The sequence below is a fragment of the Xenopus laevis genome, chromosome 5L (assembly GCF_017654675.1).
Source record: "Xenopus laevis strain J_2021 chromosome 5L, Xenopus_laevis_v10.1, whole genome shotgun sequence".
In the NCBI taxonomy this organism is placed as follows: Eukaryota; Metazoa; Chordata; class Amphibia; order Anura; family Pipidae; genus Xenopus; species Xenopus laevis.
Window position 1 is genome coordinate 156895707 of NC_054379.1, and position 14611 is coordinate 156910317.

General features: G+C 41.8%; 1 protein-coding gene across 3 annotated transcripts in view; it reads left to right on the forward strand.

Moving 5' to 3' along the window:
- Window positions 1-12511, forward strand: part of LOC108717206 (kelch-like protein 29) — a 653541-nt gene extending 641030 nt beyond the window's left edge. For all 3 annotated transcript variants that reach the window (XM_018264051.2, XM_041563572.1, XM_041563573.1), the window contains 2 exons: window positions 7250-7394; window positions 11791-12511. In XM_018264051.2, coding sequence (XP_018119540.1) covers window positions 7250-7394; window positions 11791-11974 — 329 coding nt within the window. In that variant the 3' untranslated portion in view covers window positions 11975-12511. The remainder of the gene's footprint in view (window positions 1-7249; window positions 7395-11790) is intronic.
- Window positions 12512-14611: the final 2100 nt, after the last annotated feature.

Consider the following 14611-nt stretch of genomic DNA (forward strand, 5'->3'; position numbering starts at 1 on the left):
TGTGGATTGCGAAGGGTCATTTTAAGGTTGACAATTTGTCAACCTGCACATCACGGGACAGTCCCGATTTTGACAGCTGAGCCCGCAATCCTGGGTTTCTTACTGAAATGTCCCGACTTTCTCGTTGATCTCCTTCAGTGACTCCAGAAAAAGATACAAAGTTTATAAAACTTAATTAAAATAGGAGCCAGTCACCCTAAAAAATAATTCCAAATTCTTTTCTATAGTGTTAGTTGAACAAAATGAACTTTACTTACGCTATATTTATTATTTAAATTGTGTTTCCTTCCAGTCTTGGAATCAGTGTCGGACTGGCCCGGCAGGATACCGGGAAAATACCCGGTGGGCCCCGACCCTAGTGGGCCCCGCCGGGCCAGTCCCCCTCTCCCAAACAGTCTTTTAAAAATAATAAAAAAAATTTCGGCGCATAGCAGCGCCATTTGCGCATGCACGCCGAGCGCCGTTTCCGTTTGCGCATGCGCGATGCGCCGCCTGGGCGCCGGGGAGGGATTCACCTAACAAGTAGGTAGCGGGGGCCCTGGACACCAGTCCCGGTGGGCCCCGGACCCCCCAGTCCGACCCTGCTTGGAATTACACAATCACAGCAAGCAGGCAGCAGCCATTTTGTGGACACTGTTATTAAAATAAATTGTGTATCACCCCTAAATCTTGTGTAATGCCCATGCGCAGTGCCCTGCATAATAATAGAGCCTGAGGAGGGAAGGGGAAATGTGAGGAGATATGTGGGACGTGCTGAATGGAAAGTGAAAGTAATTTACTGCCCCTATGCCTCAGGCATAGAGGCGGGGGAGATATTTGATTGACAGCTCAGATATTTAAACACCTTTATAACAGGTATGAGGTTTTAATGAAAAAAAAGAATTTGTGTTCCATGTTTAATTTGCAAAGGACTTTCATTATGCACATTTTTATGTATAGGTGAATGGTCCACTTTAAGATAAGCAGGTCTCTTGGGAGAACTGAGACTAGCAGCTGAACACATAAAACATTGCACTAAAACTCCTAGAAATATATTCATACCCTGTCAAATTTAGTAAAATAGACATGGTAATTAGGGTGTGTGTCCACTCTATTTATAATAGATGAGCCATACTAGTTGCCCTTTAAAACATGCCATCATTATTCAATATGCAGCAGTCATTTTTGGCAGTATGTACAGGCACGTGATCTGCTTCTGGAACCAACAAAGTGAGCCGCTCTATTTGCATCCTCCCGTGGCAGTCACTGAACCCTGGAGACTTCAATAATAAAGACAACATGTTCCGCTCATTGGTGGATTTTTTAAGATATATTCTGGAGCTGCAGAGGAGGGTGATGGGAAGGCTGTAAATGGAGTGGCATGTCAATAATAAACTCTTCAGAATATAATGTTGGGCAGCTGAATGCTGGAATTGCCCAAAATCCTCACACATGAGATGCTCAGCGAATCCTCGGAATAGACCTTTGTGTTTATGAACATTTATTTAAAGGACTTAAAGGATAAGTAAACCTATAAAATAAATGCATGTAAAATGAATGAGGGTGCTATTCTAAGCACTTTTGTACTGTACATTCATTATTTATTTTGTTCTTATTCCAAGACCAGTAACATCAAAAAAAAATTCAAAAATTTGTTAGCATACATAGAAAAAAACACCAAATTAAACTTTAAAATCCTTTTAAGAAAAGGCGATTGATCGCTTTCTGAAGAGGAGCGCAAGCAGTTAGTTATTTCTTAATAAAGACTTTGCAATTGTAAAGTTTAATTTGTCTTGGTGGGTTTTTTTTAATGTATACTAACAAATTTTTAAAAAAAATTTTTTTTATGTTACTGGTCCTTTAAGGGATACATGTACTGTTAATATGAATGAAATTTGTCACAACAGCACCACCTGCTGGTCAGTTTCCCACCAGTCTGACCACCGAGTAGTCAAGGAAGTTGTCAGGAGAAAGAAAGAGGCTGCTCTGATGTTCTGCTTAGGAAAAACTTGAGAAAGGTTTTTCCTAAGCAAAAGAACATCAGAGCAGCCTCTTTCTTTCTCCTCGAGTAAAAAGCAGCAATCCCAGATTTTTTAAAGGGTCAGCGCTAATTCAAAGCTCAGGGGAAAAAATATGATGAAAATTTTTTTTTTATAGTGTAGTATTTACTGAGAGTTGTAGTTCCACAAACAAATTAAACTCTTTGGTGCAATTACCCTTTACGATTCACCACGTGTGGCTATTAGATGAGTACTTACAGACGTTTAGGTCTAACATATGCACATCACGATTTGTAGAAAATAAAACTGTAGGATATGTTTTTCTAGGCTGGAAGAGGTTAAAAGTGTGCAAATATAGTGTAAAATCCTTTTTATTTTATGACATTAAAAACCAATTGGTTACACTCACTTTTTAGTAGTTAAAATAGGTATATCGTCTCTTTTCCATGCAAATCCGTGCTGCTATAAGTCTTCCCAGTGGTTTGTGTTGAGGTTCTGTCCCGCGTTTCCTCTACGCTCCACTTGTCGCTTGTTGCTTCCTGGACGCTTGGATGTGACGTCAGCCAGTCCTCCAACTGTAGAGGTCGCTGTTGGACTCAGAATTCTATTTTGCTTTTCTTGTCTTCTCTCTGGCCCAGCTCCAGGCAGGACCATCACAACCAGGGAATCAGCCGCCAAAAGAGAATTCCGCATCCAGGAAGAGCTCAGGCAATAAACTGGCACCCGCTCCCAACAGCAGGTGGTCAGATTGGTCTGAAACTCACCAGCAGGTGGCGCTGTTGTAACAAAATGTAATCATATTAACAGTACATGTATCCCTTAATATCTTGGAATAAAAACAAAATAAATAATGAATGTACATTACAAAAGTGTTTAGAATAGCCTCCTCGTCAATTTTACATTCACTTGTTTTAATGGTTTACTTATCCTTTAAATGTAGCCGTCCCTGCCCAGCCAAGGTATAAATAACTTTTAATAAGCCAATGGAAGCTACAAAAGACAGCGGGCCGTGCTTCTGAACTGGTGGTGAGAATTCTATGGATAAAATCAGGGTAGGCAGGGTGAGTGCTGAGAAGGTTGTGTCCTCTAATATGTGGGAACTTTGCAGCAATGCCACTTTCTGAGAACTTTACCAGATGTATTGAATGTTTGCTCCACCTAGTGGCAGAAGGCAGAACATAAGAAGCCATGTGAATAGCTGTAATTATGGGTCGGGTTAGAAATGTATAAATTAATCAGCGTAAAATAGTGACACAAAGCGACGTCCTGCTGATTTGTCCCTATGACTCCCTTCTTAAATAGACACTGAGTCATTAGCCTCACATATACACGTATCCATTATACACGCGGCGGCTGCCATTGCATGCTCTGTATTTCAGCCGGAGGGGTAGATAATATCATGCACCTGCTTGGGAGGAGAAATGACAGTTTTGCTGAATGTCAGATTGCCAGAGGCTTCCTCCGTGCATCGCAGCCGTTCTAATTGCTGCACTTAAACCATGTACAGTATATATATATATATACATATTCTCCAAGAAGACCAGCAACACCGGGACTTTTGTGCAAAAATAAAGATTATATTTATGTGAGTATATAAACAGCCAACGTGACGTTTCGGTCCACTCCGGGACTTTTCTCAAGGTGTATATATATATATATATATATATATATATATATATATATAATAGAACATCAGCCTTAGTCATAGTTATTAGAGGATGCTGGGAAGTGTAGTTTAACAAGCGTTACCCCACAGTTACAGCCTCTTCCCAGGATCCTGACACCATCTTGCCTTACTATACACACTATTGTTCTGTTTAATTCTATTTAAGATACAAGATAAATCTGATAACGTCTTGTACTTTCCCCTAATACTCTGTGGGTGCCTGAAGCCGCTTTTTATACGTGCTCCCTATGTCCTTATATTGTAGCTGAGAGGTTATGCACATTTTATACTCTCGCCATTTTTTCCCCTTTAACAATGGCTCCTGCCATGTAATTTGTCCGCCTGTGCTGCAATGGCTGGGAATGAACAGATTGGAGTTCATTATAGGGAGGGGGCAGCTTGCAGCCTTATTCTCACCCATGTCCCTATCAACACAAGGAAACCGTGGGAGCTTACATTAATTAGGGCACATCCTCACGTGCTGGGGGGGGGGGAGAGGTGCTGTTGGTTTCTCCCGCCCCTGGACTCACAGTGACACCTACTGACAGAGCCGGGTGTGTGGGAGAGATGAGAAAAAGCATTAAATCTTAGCAATTTTCTGGTCACTGGCTGTGTGGAAGCATGAAATGGGATGGTGGTTCCACCCAAACAGTTTGCTAAAATGAACATTTTCTAAGGAGGGTTGGGCTGCTGTATGTAGTGACCGGACATGAGCAACATTAACCGTTTTCCGTCCCTCGCTCTTCGTCTCAGCTCAGCAATCCACCTGCACCCCCCTTTAATTAAAGGGAATATAAACGCCAAACTTGAATTCAGCCCTATGAAAGAACTTTATATTTACCAATATACATTCATTAAATATGTGCTGCGCTTTTTAAGCGACATGTAAATGTCATTGTTTCTGAAGGCAGCATCTGTCTGCCCGCTTCTGTCTCTTGATCCTATGAATGTATGGATGTATATTTTTATTTGTATAGCGCTCCTTGAGGGCAAAGCACTGTACAGCAAAACAATACATTCGTAGTGACGGGTCACTGTAATAATAAGTATCAGTAAGTGCATTATTAGAAATACAATTCCAATAAATAAAATATACGTATATATATTCACATTAAGTACTCAGTGTCAAGGAGACAAAAGGATGGAGGACCCTACCCCATAGAGGGTAAATGGGAGGGTAAAGGAGGCCATACAGAGGGAGAGCCAGACATTTTGGGGATGTCGCCAAACGAGCGCATCTCTCCCCAATATGCCGACATTGAGACGGGCGATATCGGGCTAATCCAGTATAATTACTCACAGTCAGCTGCAATATACGCCAAGTGTTAAGCTGGCCATAGATGTTGAGATTTTTAAAAGATCAGATCCTGATCGTGAGACCACGATCTTCTCAGAACGATCGTACGAATTTACCATCAACTAAAAAGACCAATTTGGCAGGAAAACAAAGGGGAGCTGCCTGCTTGGCCCTGCAGACATAGATAGATTGCACTGGGACCGACAAAGATTTTTTGACCTGGCCGATCAATTTCCTGACAGATGTCGGCCGAAAAATCATAAGATGTACGATCGTTCGAATACCACTAACCGCACGATAATTTCGAAGGATTGGTCGGGCTTCCCTAAAATCGGTCGTTCGGCAAGAAGAATCGTCGCATCTATGGGGAGCTTTATCTGTGTAGTGATTCCCTGGATACTCCATTTTAGGCATCCAATTATTGTATGATCGGGCTAATCCGATCGTGGGCCCTAGGGCCCAACGATCAGATCATAATGGAGGCAATACGTGCTGTCAGATCACAGGTCCGCATCAACGAACAGATGCAGCTGAAATCTGACAGGATTTTTTACCCTGCCCGATCGACATCAGCCATATATTGATCGGGGACGCCCGTCGGATGGCCCCACACATGGGCCAATACGCTGCTGACCCAGTCTGTCGGGTCAGACCTTGTTGTGCCATTAAGTGCAACTTAAGCTAATAGTTAAAGGCTTAATTAAGCCACAGCTAATAATCATTGGGCTATTGGCAGAGAAAAAGTTAATGAGGCAAATCCCTTGGCTGTCATACTGTGTATTTTAATCTATAGTGTTGGTGTTTGTCGGCACTAAGTATAGGCCTACTGGGGCAACCATCCAACTGCTGTGCAGTCACAACCCCCAGTTCCTGTAACGACACAGAGCTCTAACAATCTCAACACAGTAACATTCTGTATTTACCTGAGGTCAGCGCGGCCCAACAACTGTGGGTCATCGTTCTCCCCGCTGCCAGGAGGCACTGGAAATTGCTTCTGCTGAATATAATAGCAGTTATGGTGCAGTTTAACCCTATACTGTAAGTTCTGTGAATGCAGGGACTGAATGGGAGGCTGGTTCCTTCCTTGGGGGAGAAAAAACACACATGCGTGTATGTCAGTGATGTCATCAGTGTTAGTGAGGTCACCTGGTGTAAAATATAAGCTATCTTCAGAGGTTATAAATACTGTATATATTAAAAAAACACATTTGAAGTGGATCAATGAAAAATAACCTTGAAGATAAAAACATTAAAATAAAGGCTTTTGCCTCTGTTCACAGTTAAGTTCTACGTTCATATTCTATCACAAGGTATAAAAAAAGTGAATCCATCTCTTGTTTCCAGGCCGACTCCTGTGTTAATAAACAAGTGTTTAACGGATTTATACAAAGATTGTGTTTTCTGTCAGGTCTGCGCTTCAAAAACGTTACTTTTATGATCTAAAATCTTATATTTTTGTGTCTGAGAATGTACGTGTATGAGATCTGTTATGTGGAAACTGGGTGTCCAGAAAGCTCTGAATTACCGAAAGGCCACCTCCCATAGACTCCATGTTATCCAAATGTTTAAAAATTATTTCCCTTTTCTCTATAATAATAAAACAGTAGCTTGTACTTGATCCCAACTAAGATATAATTAATCCTTAATGGAAGCAAAACCAGCCGATTGGGTTTATTTTCGTGATCTTTTAGTAGGTTTAAAGATCCAAATTACAGGACGATCCATTATCTGGAAAACCCCAGGTCCCGAGCATTCTGGATAACAGGTCCCATACCTGTAAAACAATTGCCCTAAATTTATTAAAAGGGTATAGTTGTTTAGAGGTATTTTTTTTCCTAGAAACGTATGCTGCCGGGATCCAACGGCTGAATGAAAGTTGAGGTCAGCCATTTCAGCTACAGAGTAGGTTAAAGACGTATTGATAGCTTTGTCACTTGCAGTTAGCTACAATATCCCTGCGGAGTGGTAGATTTTTTCTTCAGACGGCAACAAAGCAGTGCCAGACTGGCATTTGTGCTGCTGGCAAAGCAACTGACTGCCCAAACTGTATAGGAATCCCTTACTTTGCTAATCATGAGATCTCCTTTCCTCTAGTATGAATATCTCTGAACTCAGTTTCTATACAAGTGTGTTCTGTATAACAAATATATTTTATATTACACAGTTCCCTTTCCAAGGTGTGCTGCTTGGCCTCCTGTTCTTTATGTCTGGCCTTCATCTTTATGAAACTCCATTTAAGCAAGTGTAATGCTCGATTGCTTGGAACAAACCTTCTAACACTCCCTATTTCTCCCTCCTGTCTGACAGATAACAAATACGCCCCAGCGGTCACTCTCAATGGCTTCATCTTCATCCTCGGAGGGGCCTACGCCAGAGCCACAACAATCTATGACCCTGAGAAGGGGAATATAAAAGCCGGCCCCAACATGAATCACTCCAGGCAGTTCTGCAGGTGAGTAAACAGAAACTCTGCTGGAGCGTGTCACACAGAATACACAGATGTGATTTATGGCTGTGAACTGGTAATGGAGCTGGCGAGGCGATGGCAAAGTCTATTGTGTGATATTTTGTGAGTAAATTATGGGCACAATGCATTTGGTTGCTGTTCAATTGGCTGCCTGTGGCTGAGGGAGTCAGATTGTATCATGGGGCTCTCAAACATTCTGTGAGAGATATAATTGACCCACTACATGTATTATGTTGCACAGAGGAACATTTCTTTTCCCTTTACTGCTCCTTTAATACTGGCATTTAGACAATACTGGCATTTAGACAGCCTGGCACTTTCTTGAGCCACCATTTTGTGATGTGCTGTGTCACTGTCGCTGATCACCTGACAGGAAATAAAGCAAGTTCTATCAGGAAACAGGAAGAAGTGAGGGAGTCAAAGACACAGCTCTGTCCATTCATTGGCTGAAGTAGCCTAGCAAGCAAGTGTGCCCTCGGTTTGTGTGTGAGCACAGTGCCTCAAAGAAGCAAGAGGGACTAGGGTTGCCACCTTTTCTGGAAAAAAATACCAGACTTCCTATATATTTATCTTTTTTCCCTATGAATAACATTTGTATCAACCATCATTTTTACTGGCCAGACCGGTTAATACCGGCCAGGTGGCAACCCTAAGAGGGACAGACTTTAGTATTAAAAATGGCAGTGTTTCAGTATGGAAATTATCCAGTGACACATGCTATATAGTAAGGAAGCACTGAATCCACTATTTTCAATTCGGCTGAACCCCCGAATCTTCACTTTCACTTATGCAAATTAGGGGTGGAAAGGGGAAAACATTTTTTTAATTCCTTGCTCTGTGACAAAAAGTCACGCGATTTCCCTCTCCTAATTTACATATGCAAATTCTAGGGATGTGCCGAATCCAGGATTTGGCCAGAATTCTGCCTTTTTCAGCAGGATTCGGTTGAATCCTTCTGCCCGGCCGAACCAAATCCTAATTTGCATATGTAAATTAGGGACTGGGAGGGAAATTGTGTGCCTTTTTGTCACAAAACAAGGAAGTAAAAAATGTTTTCCCCTTTCCACCCCTAATTTGCATGTGCAAATTAGGAATCAGATTCAGTTCAGTATACGGCCATATTTTTCGTGAAGGATTCGGGGGTTTGGCCGAATCCAAAATATTGGACTCGGTGCATCCCTAGCAAATTCCGATTCAGTTCGGCCGGGCAGAAGGATACGGCCAAATCCTGTTGAAAAAAGCTGAATCCTGGATTTGTTGCATCCCTACTCTATAGTGAATGAAGTACCCCCTGTTGTAAAATACAGTATAAGGATATTATAAGCTACCGAGCAGTTCCATGACCAAATAAAAGCACGAGGCCGAAGTCATGGAAGGTAACTTCTAATATCCTCATATTTTACAACAGGGGGTACTTAATTTATTATAATACACAAGTTTCAGTGAAACATGTGACAGAAATGACATCACTAAACATATATAAGGATATCATTTACAGCAGGGGTCCCCAACCTCTGGGGCGTGAACTGGGCCGCCTCTGGTCTCAGCTGCAGTCTATAATAGCTGCAAAAACAACGAAAAGGGCCCTAATTACCTGCAATCCCAGCTCCCCGTCGCGCCATTGCCATGACAACAACTGTGCAAAGCCCAGGAAACTTTCAACTGATCGCAATAAGGACCAAAATACTGTTTGGAGAGTTTTTTTGGTAAGCCTGAAATGTGCCCATTCATCTACATCCTCCTCTTGAAACTGGTCCATGTTACAAAAAAAAAAAAAAAATATATATATATATATATATTTTTTTTTTTTCATGACATGGGATAGTTTACATGAAACAATTCTATATAGGGGGTTTAGGGCTGAAGTTTCCCTTTCACAGCAGCTGCAGGGTCATGAGCTCACTGCTTTAACCCACTCCAGACTCACAGCATCAATATTTTATAAAGGTCTTTCTGTCCCTGAGTGAAATGCAACCTCCGCTCCCAGCCTGTGTCTGACAGACAGAACCGATAACTTCCCCGAGCAAATAACATGCGTTTTCCATTGTCTCAGCCTTAAAGGGTAACTGTACCTGCTCGTATAACTCGCCGAGATCTATCAGTCTGACTGACTGGCAGCCTCCATCTGGTGCAATATTCCACAGAGCCAGCTGGATGGAAATTCACAGCTGGTACCATGATAATTTACTAGACAGTGTTTTCTCTAAATATTTATCATTCTTTTTTTCTACTAAATTTTAAGCTTGATGGGGAAAAAATGGAGCAGAAACTTTATTTCAAGAGTATAAGTGTATTTAATTCATATATATATGTTTGGGTGCTGTTACAGTTGAATTGGTAGGGTCCGTGTGTAGGGAGAGCGCATTTATTTATGGCAGTGGGGTATTGTGCACAAAGGCAGCTGATATTCTTGGTCCCCCCACTGTGCACCCGTCACACATGCTGATTGGCAGACAGACCTTCCTCATAATAAATGAGTACAGCTCGTTAGCATGTCTGGGAGTCCCAGAAGCCCCGCGCTGCATGCATTGCCTAACTATGGGAACAGCAGAACCTCATGTATCATTCATATTCCAGTACTAGAGGTAGATACAGTCACGTGTGCATTGGCAGATCAAGAAACAGGTCATAGGGTCTGTATTTAATTCATTCCATTTCATTATTTATATTTATATCGATTTTTATTACCTTTTCCTCCCAATCCCCTTTCAATGCCGTTGTATGGCACTTCAGCCAGGGCAGATGGAGCTGCAGCCATCGTATTGTCATTGTATATAGTATTGTGGCCAGGGCAGATGGAGCTGCAGCTACATTTTTCAGTGTCATTTTATGCTGCTTGTGACACAGACAGATGGAGTTGTAGATGCCCCATTAAAGAGGTTGTTCACCTTCCAAACACTTTTTTCAGTTCAGTTGTTTTCCGATTATTCCCCAAAAATAAAGACATTTTTCAATTATTTATTTTTTACTGTTTTTCCAAAATCTAAGTTTAAAGTAGAATGTCTGTGTCTCTGGTGTTCGAGTCTGGCAGCTCAGTAATTCAGGTGCAGATTCTAAACTGGTACAATTTTGCAACATTTAGTTGATCCATTTCTCAGCAGCATCTTTGGAGTATCAGCAACTATTGTATCAATTCTAACAGCTGCCTGTAATGAAACCCAGAGATTCTGCTCAGCAGGGACAAAGATAAGAAATGTATCAACTAAATGTATCAATTTAGAACAGTTTACCTCAACCGTCGAACGGTCCGCCGAACCGAAAAATTCTTGATTTTTTTTTTATCTAAAATCAGACTTTTAAAAAAATCACATTTTTCGGAATTTAGTAAACCCCGAGGATGGAAAAGTCCAAATCTGAAAATCCGGCATCTCAGACCTGTCGAGGTTGCATATAAGTCAATGGGAGAAGTCCCAATGATTTTTTGATGTGCGCTGGGTTTCAGGCAATGCCCCGAAGTTTTCGTGTCAAAATTATGGAAAAATAGTATATAAAATTTGTGAAAATCAGATTTTTTTCCCCACAAAGCAAATTTTCAGGAAAATGTAATAATAAATAAGCGTAAAAACCCCGAGTGGATTTGATCGGAGTTTGTAGCAGAAAATATTGAGATAAATTCGGACTTAAATAACCCCCTTAGTGTTCCACTGGGCTCAACACTTTCCAGCAGTCATAGGAGCTACTTCATCTACAGTGGACTACAGTCCTGCGTCAGGGAGGGGAGCACCAGCAAAGTGGTTGGGTTTTGGGCAGAAAGCCCCATGACCATGCGGCAGTCCACGGATTCGCTGCCTGGGTACCCGGGACAATTTCAGGATCAGATTCACCCCACCTCGTAAAGTTACAACTTTTTCCCGTGTTGAACCGCCTCTGGAGAGACATCACTTCCGGTTTGCTTGGGTGCCAGGTCAGGCTAAAGTTTCAGGCAGTGCTGGTAGGTTCCAGCAGTAAGGTCAGGGTGCTCGACAGCTGGCCAGCGGGTCTGGGTTTGGCATGGGTCTGCCCAGCTGGAGCTGTGCAGTAGTGATGTGCACCCACGGGTTCGGGCCGACCTCGCTTCCCCATTTGCGGGTCGTGGACGGGTTCGGGTTGCGCTATTCTGCCTGCTCTCCCCACCCGCGACCTTACACTGCTGGCTTCCGGATTTATAGGTGCACGCCTGTCTGCCCTGCCCCTTATGTGACATCATAAGCAGGGCCGGCTTATAAAAGGAATGCGGGCAAGGATCAGGTTAGAGTTGGGTATGGGTCGAGTTGTACTGTAAAGTGCAGGACCCCTAGCCAGTTGGGCAAACCAGCTACATAAAAAGTAATTTATGAACTGTTTGGAGGATGCTCTGTCTATGAACCTTTTCATATGTTGTTTTTCTCTCTTCTCTGTGTAGCGCTGTGGTCCTGGATGGTAAAATCTACGCCACCGGGGGAATCGTCAGCAGCGAGGGGCCGGCGTTGGGAAACATGGAATTCTATGATCCAAAGTCGAATACATGGACTCTATTGCCCAACATGCCTTGCCCTCTTTTCCGCCACGGATGTGTAGTCATAAAGAAATACATCCAGAGTGGGTGACGAGAAATTCCGTCCATACGCTGAGTTTTTTTGTTAAACCTTTTCAATGGCAACCCTGCCAGAACTGAAGAGGTTAACCATATTTTTTTCCCTTTATCAGCATTTTATTCTTTTTTTATTTTTCAAAGAGCAGAAAAAAAAAACGGACAATGGACACTTTGTTTTCCTCTGCAGGTACTGAATAAAGTCTACATTGAATGTAGAAGATCATCCTCACCTTTGGGTGACGCCGGAGCTTTGGCCTCCAAGCTATGTACAAAACTGTCAGCTGACGGGGCACATGTGTCTCGCTTGGTACCATCGTGGCACTGGCTGTTACCGTCGGTGCAATAGATTCCCATATTTTTTACTGGGGTTACATATAATGGAGTGGGTTCAAGATCTGATTTTTACATAGAAACGTAAGGATTTTAAAGGGTCTTCTGTTTTGCAGGTTGATTGTACGAAATAATCCTTACTACCAACTCCCTGGTGAGAATACTGGGGAGTTTTTTTGAGTTAGTTGCTGCATAATCTCACCGGTGGGCATTTAGCTGACCACCAAAACAGAGAACATTTACTGTAGGCATCTTGGTACCCTTCTGTATTCTGCCTGGAGACCTCCCAGTACAGGTATGGGACCTGTTATCCAGAATGCTCGGGACCTGGGGTCTTCCGGATAATGGATCTTTCCATAATTAAGTCTACTAGAAAATCATATAAACATTAAATAAACCCAATAGGCTGGTTTTGCTTCCAATAAGGATTAATTATATCTTAGTTGGGATCAAGTACAAGCTACTTGTTTTATTATTACAGAGAAAAAGGAAATCATTTTCAAAAATTTGGGATTATTTGGATAAAATGTAGTCTATGGGAGGCGGCCTTTCCGTAATTCGGAGCTTTCCTGATAATGGATCCCATATATATATATTTACTGTATCTACTAACCAGATCTTGAGAAGCAGAAATAGCTTAGGGGTAAATACTCGGTGTACCCAAATTTTAGTAATCACATAAATGGGGGACAATACAATCCTGGTTTAGCACTTCTAAGAAGTCTCTGTTTGAATTTCTCTTATAAAACATGGTTTGTTTATATTCATTTATAGCAGCCCCTTATGCCTTGCTTCCAGTGCTGCCAACTTAATTTCACATGCATAAAGGATTTCTCCAATCAGGTGTTGCCTGTAAACTAGCTCAGTACAGATGGGGAAGAGGGACATAAAAGTGACTGGTTATAGATTAGAAAGCTGTGCCTTTTTTTGCTGAGGATAAGTCAAGCATTATTATTTGGGGGGGAGGCAAGAAAGCATTCTGACAAGGATTTAGGATAGTCTGGCCACTGGAAGCTCCTTTAAGTTTCTTTGGTCAAGGGTTTGGTGGCAAAAGTCATCCCAAGTTAAAAAAATGTTGTTGCTAGGGTCACTGACCCACTAGCTAAATAAGGGTGTAATCTGGGCAGAACAAACTAAAACAAATCTAGCCTCACAACCAATACATTACTTTCTAATTGCTGGGGCCACTGACCATAGCAACAATGAGGGATTTTAGAAAGATTTTGAAAAAAAAAAAAAAGGCCAATGGCAAATATTCCACTTCTACCTCCTACAGCTTAAAAAAGTTGAAATAATGGCGGCAAATAGAGAATTCTAAATAAAGCCAGAGCGACTGAGAATTGGTTACGTTCCTCGGGGTTTATTATCTTGTCCACGACTAAATGATATATATATGTATGCTGTAGAACTCTTTTGGAGAGAACAATGAGCTCCATTTCTGGGACAATTCACGACTTTTTCAGCCATCAATGCCTTATCTGTTGCAGCAGTTACACCCCTGGCGCTGTTCCGTTGCATCCCTATGGCAAATCTGGCTGGTTGCTACACCTGGTCACTAGTGGTACTGCAACTACTCTTCAACCAGTTTTTTTTTTATATTTACGGCAATATCTTTGCTATTTTCAAAACATAATATGAAAATAGCGCTGGCTTTATTTTCATCAGCTGCCAAGGCTCTACAACATATTGAAACATATTATTCTATTTTTGGTACAGTTATACAGCCCTTTCATTCTACCGTAAAGGTCACTATTACCATCTGCTGTATTGAGTTATTGTCCAGAAGAAATAATCTAATAATCTATTTCCTTTGTGTTGTTTAATACATCAATTTACATTACATTAGCCAACCTTAAATACTGTAACTCAAACCCCTTTTCTGCATAATGCCCTGTAACCCCCTCTCTGTATAAGATACTGTAACTTTCCTCCTTTTTGTGCACAATATCTTGAAACTCAACCCCCTTCACTACATAATATCCTGTAACTTCACCCCGCTCTGCAAAAGATACTGTAACGTACCTCCTTTTTCTGCATAATATCCTATAACTTCACCCCCTTCTCTGCATAATATCCTGTAACTTCACCCCCTTCTCTGCATAATATCCTATAACTTCACCCCCTTCTCTGCATAATATCCTGTAACTTCACCCCCTTCTCTGCATAATATCCTATAACTTCACCCCCTTCACTGTATAATATCCGGTAGATGAATGCCCTTCTTGCCCAGTAGTGGACGTGGGTGTAGGGAAACAGACACTGTTGGGGCACATAATGGACTCAAAGGGACGGATAAACCTGAATAGGGGGTGAAATAGAA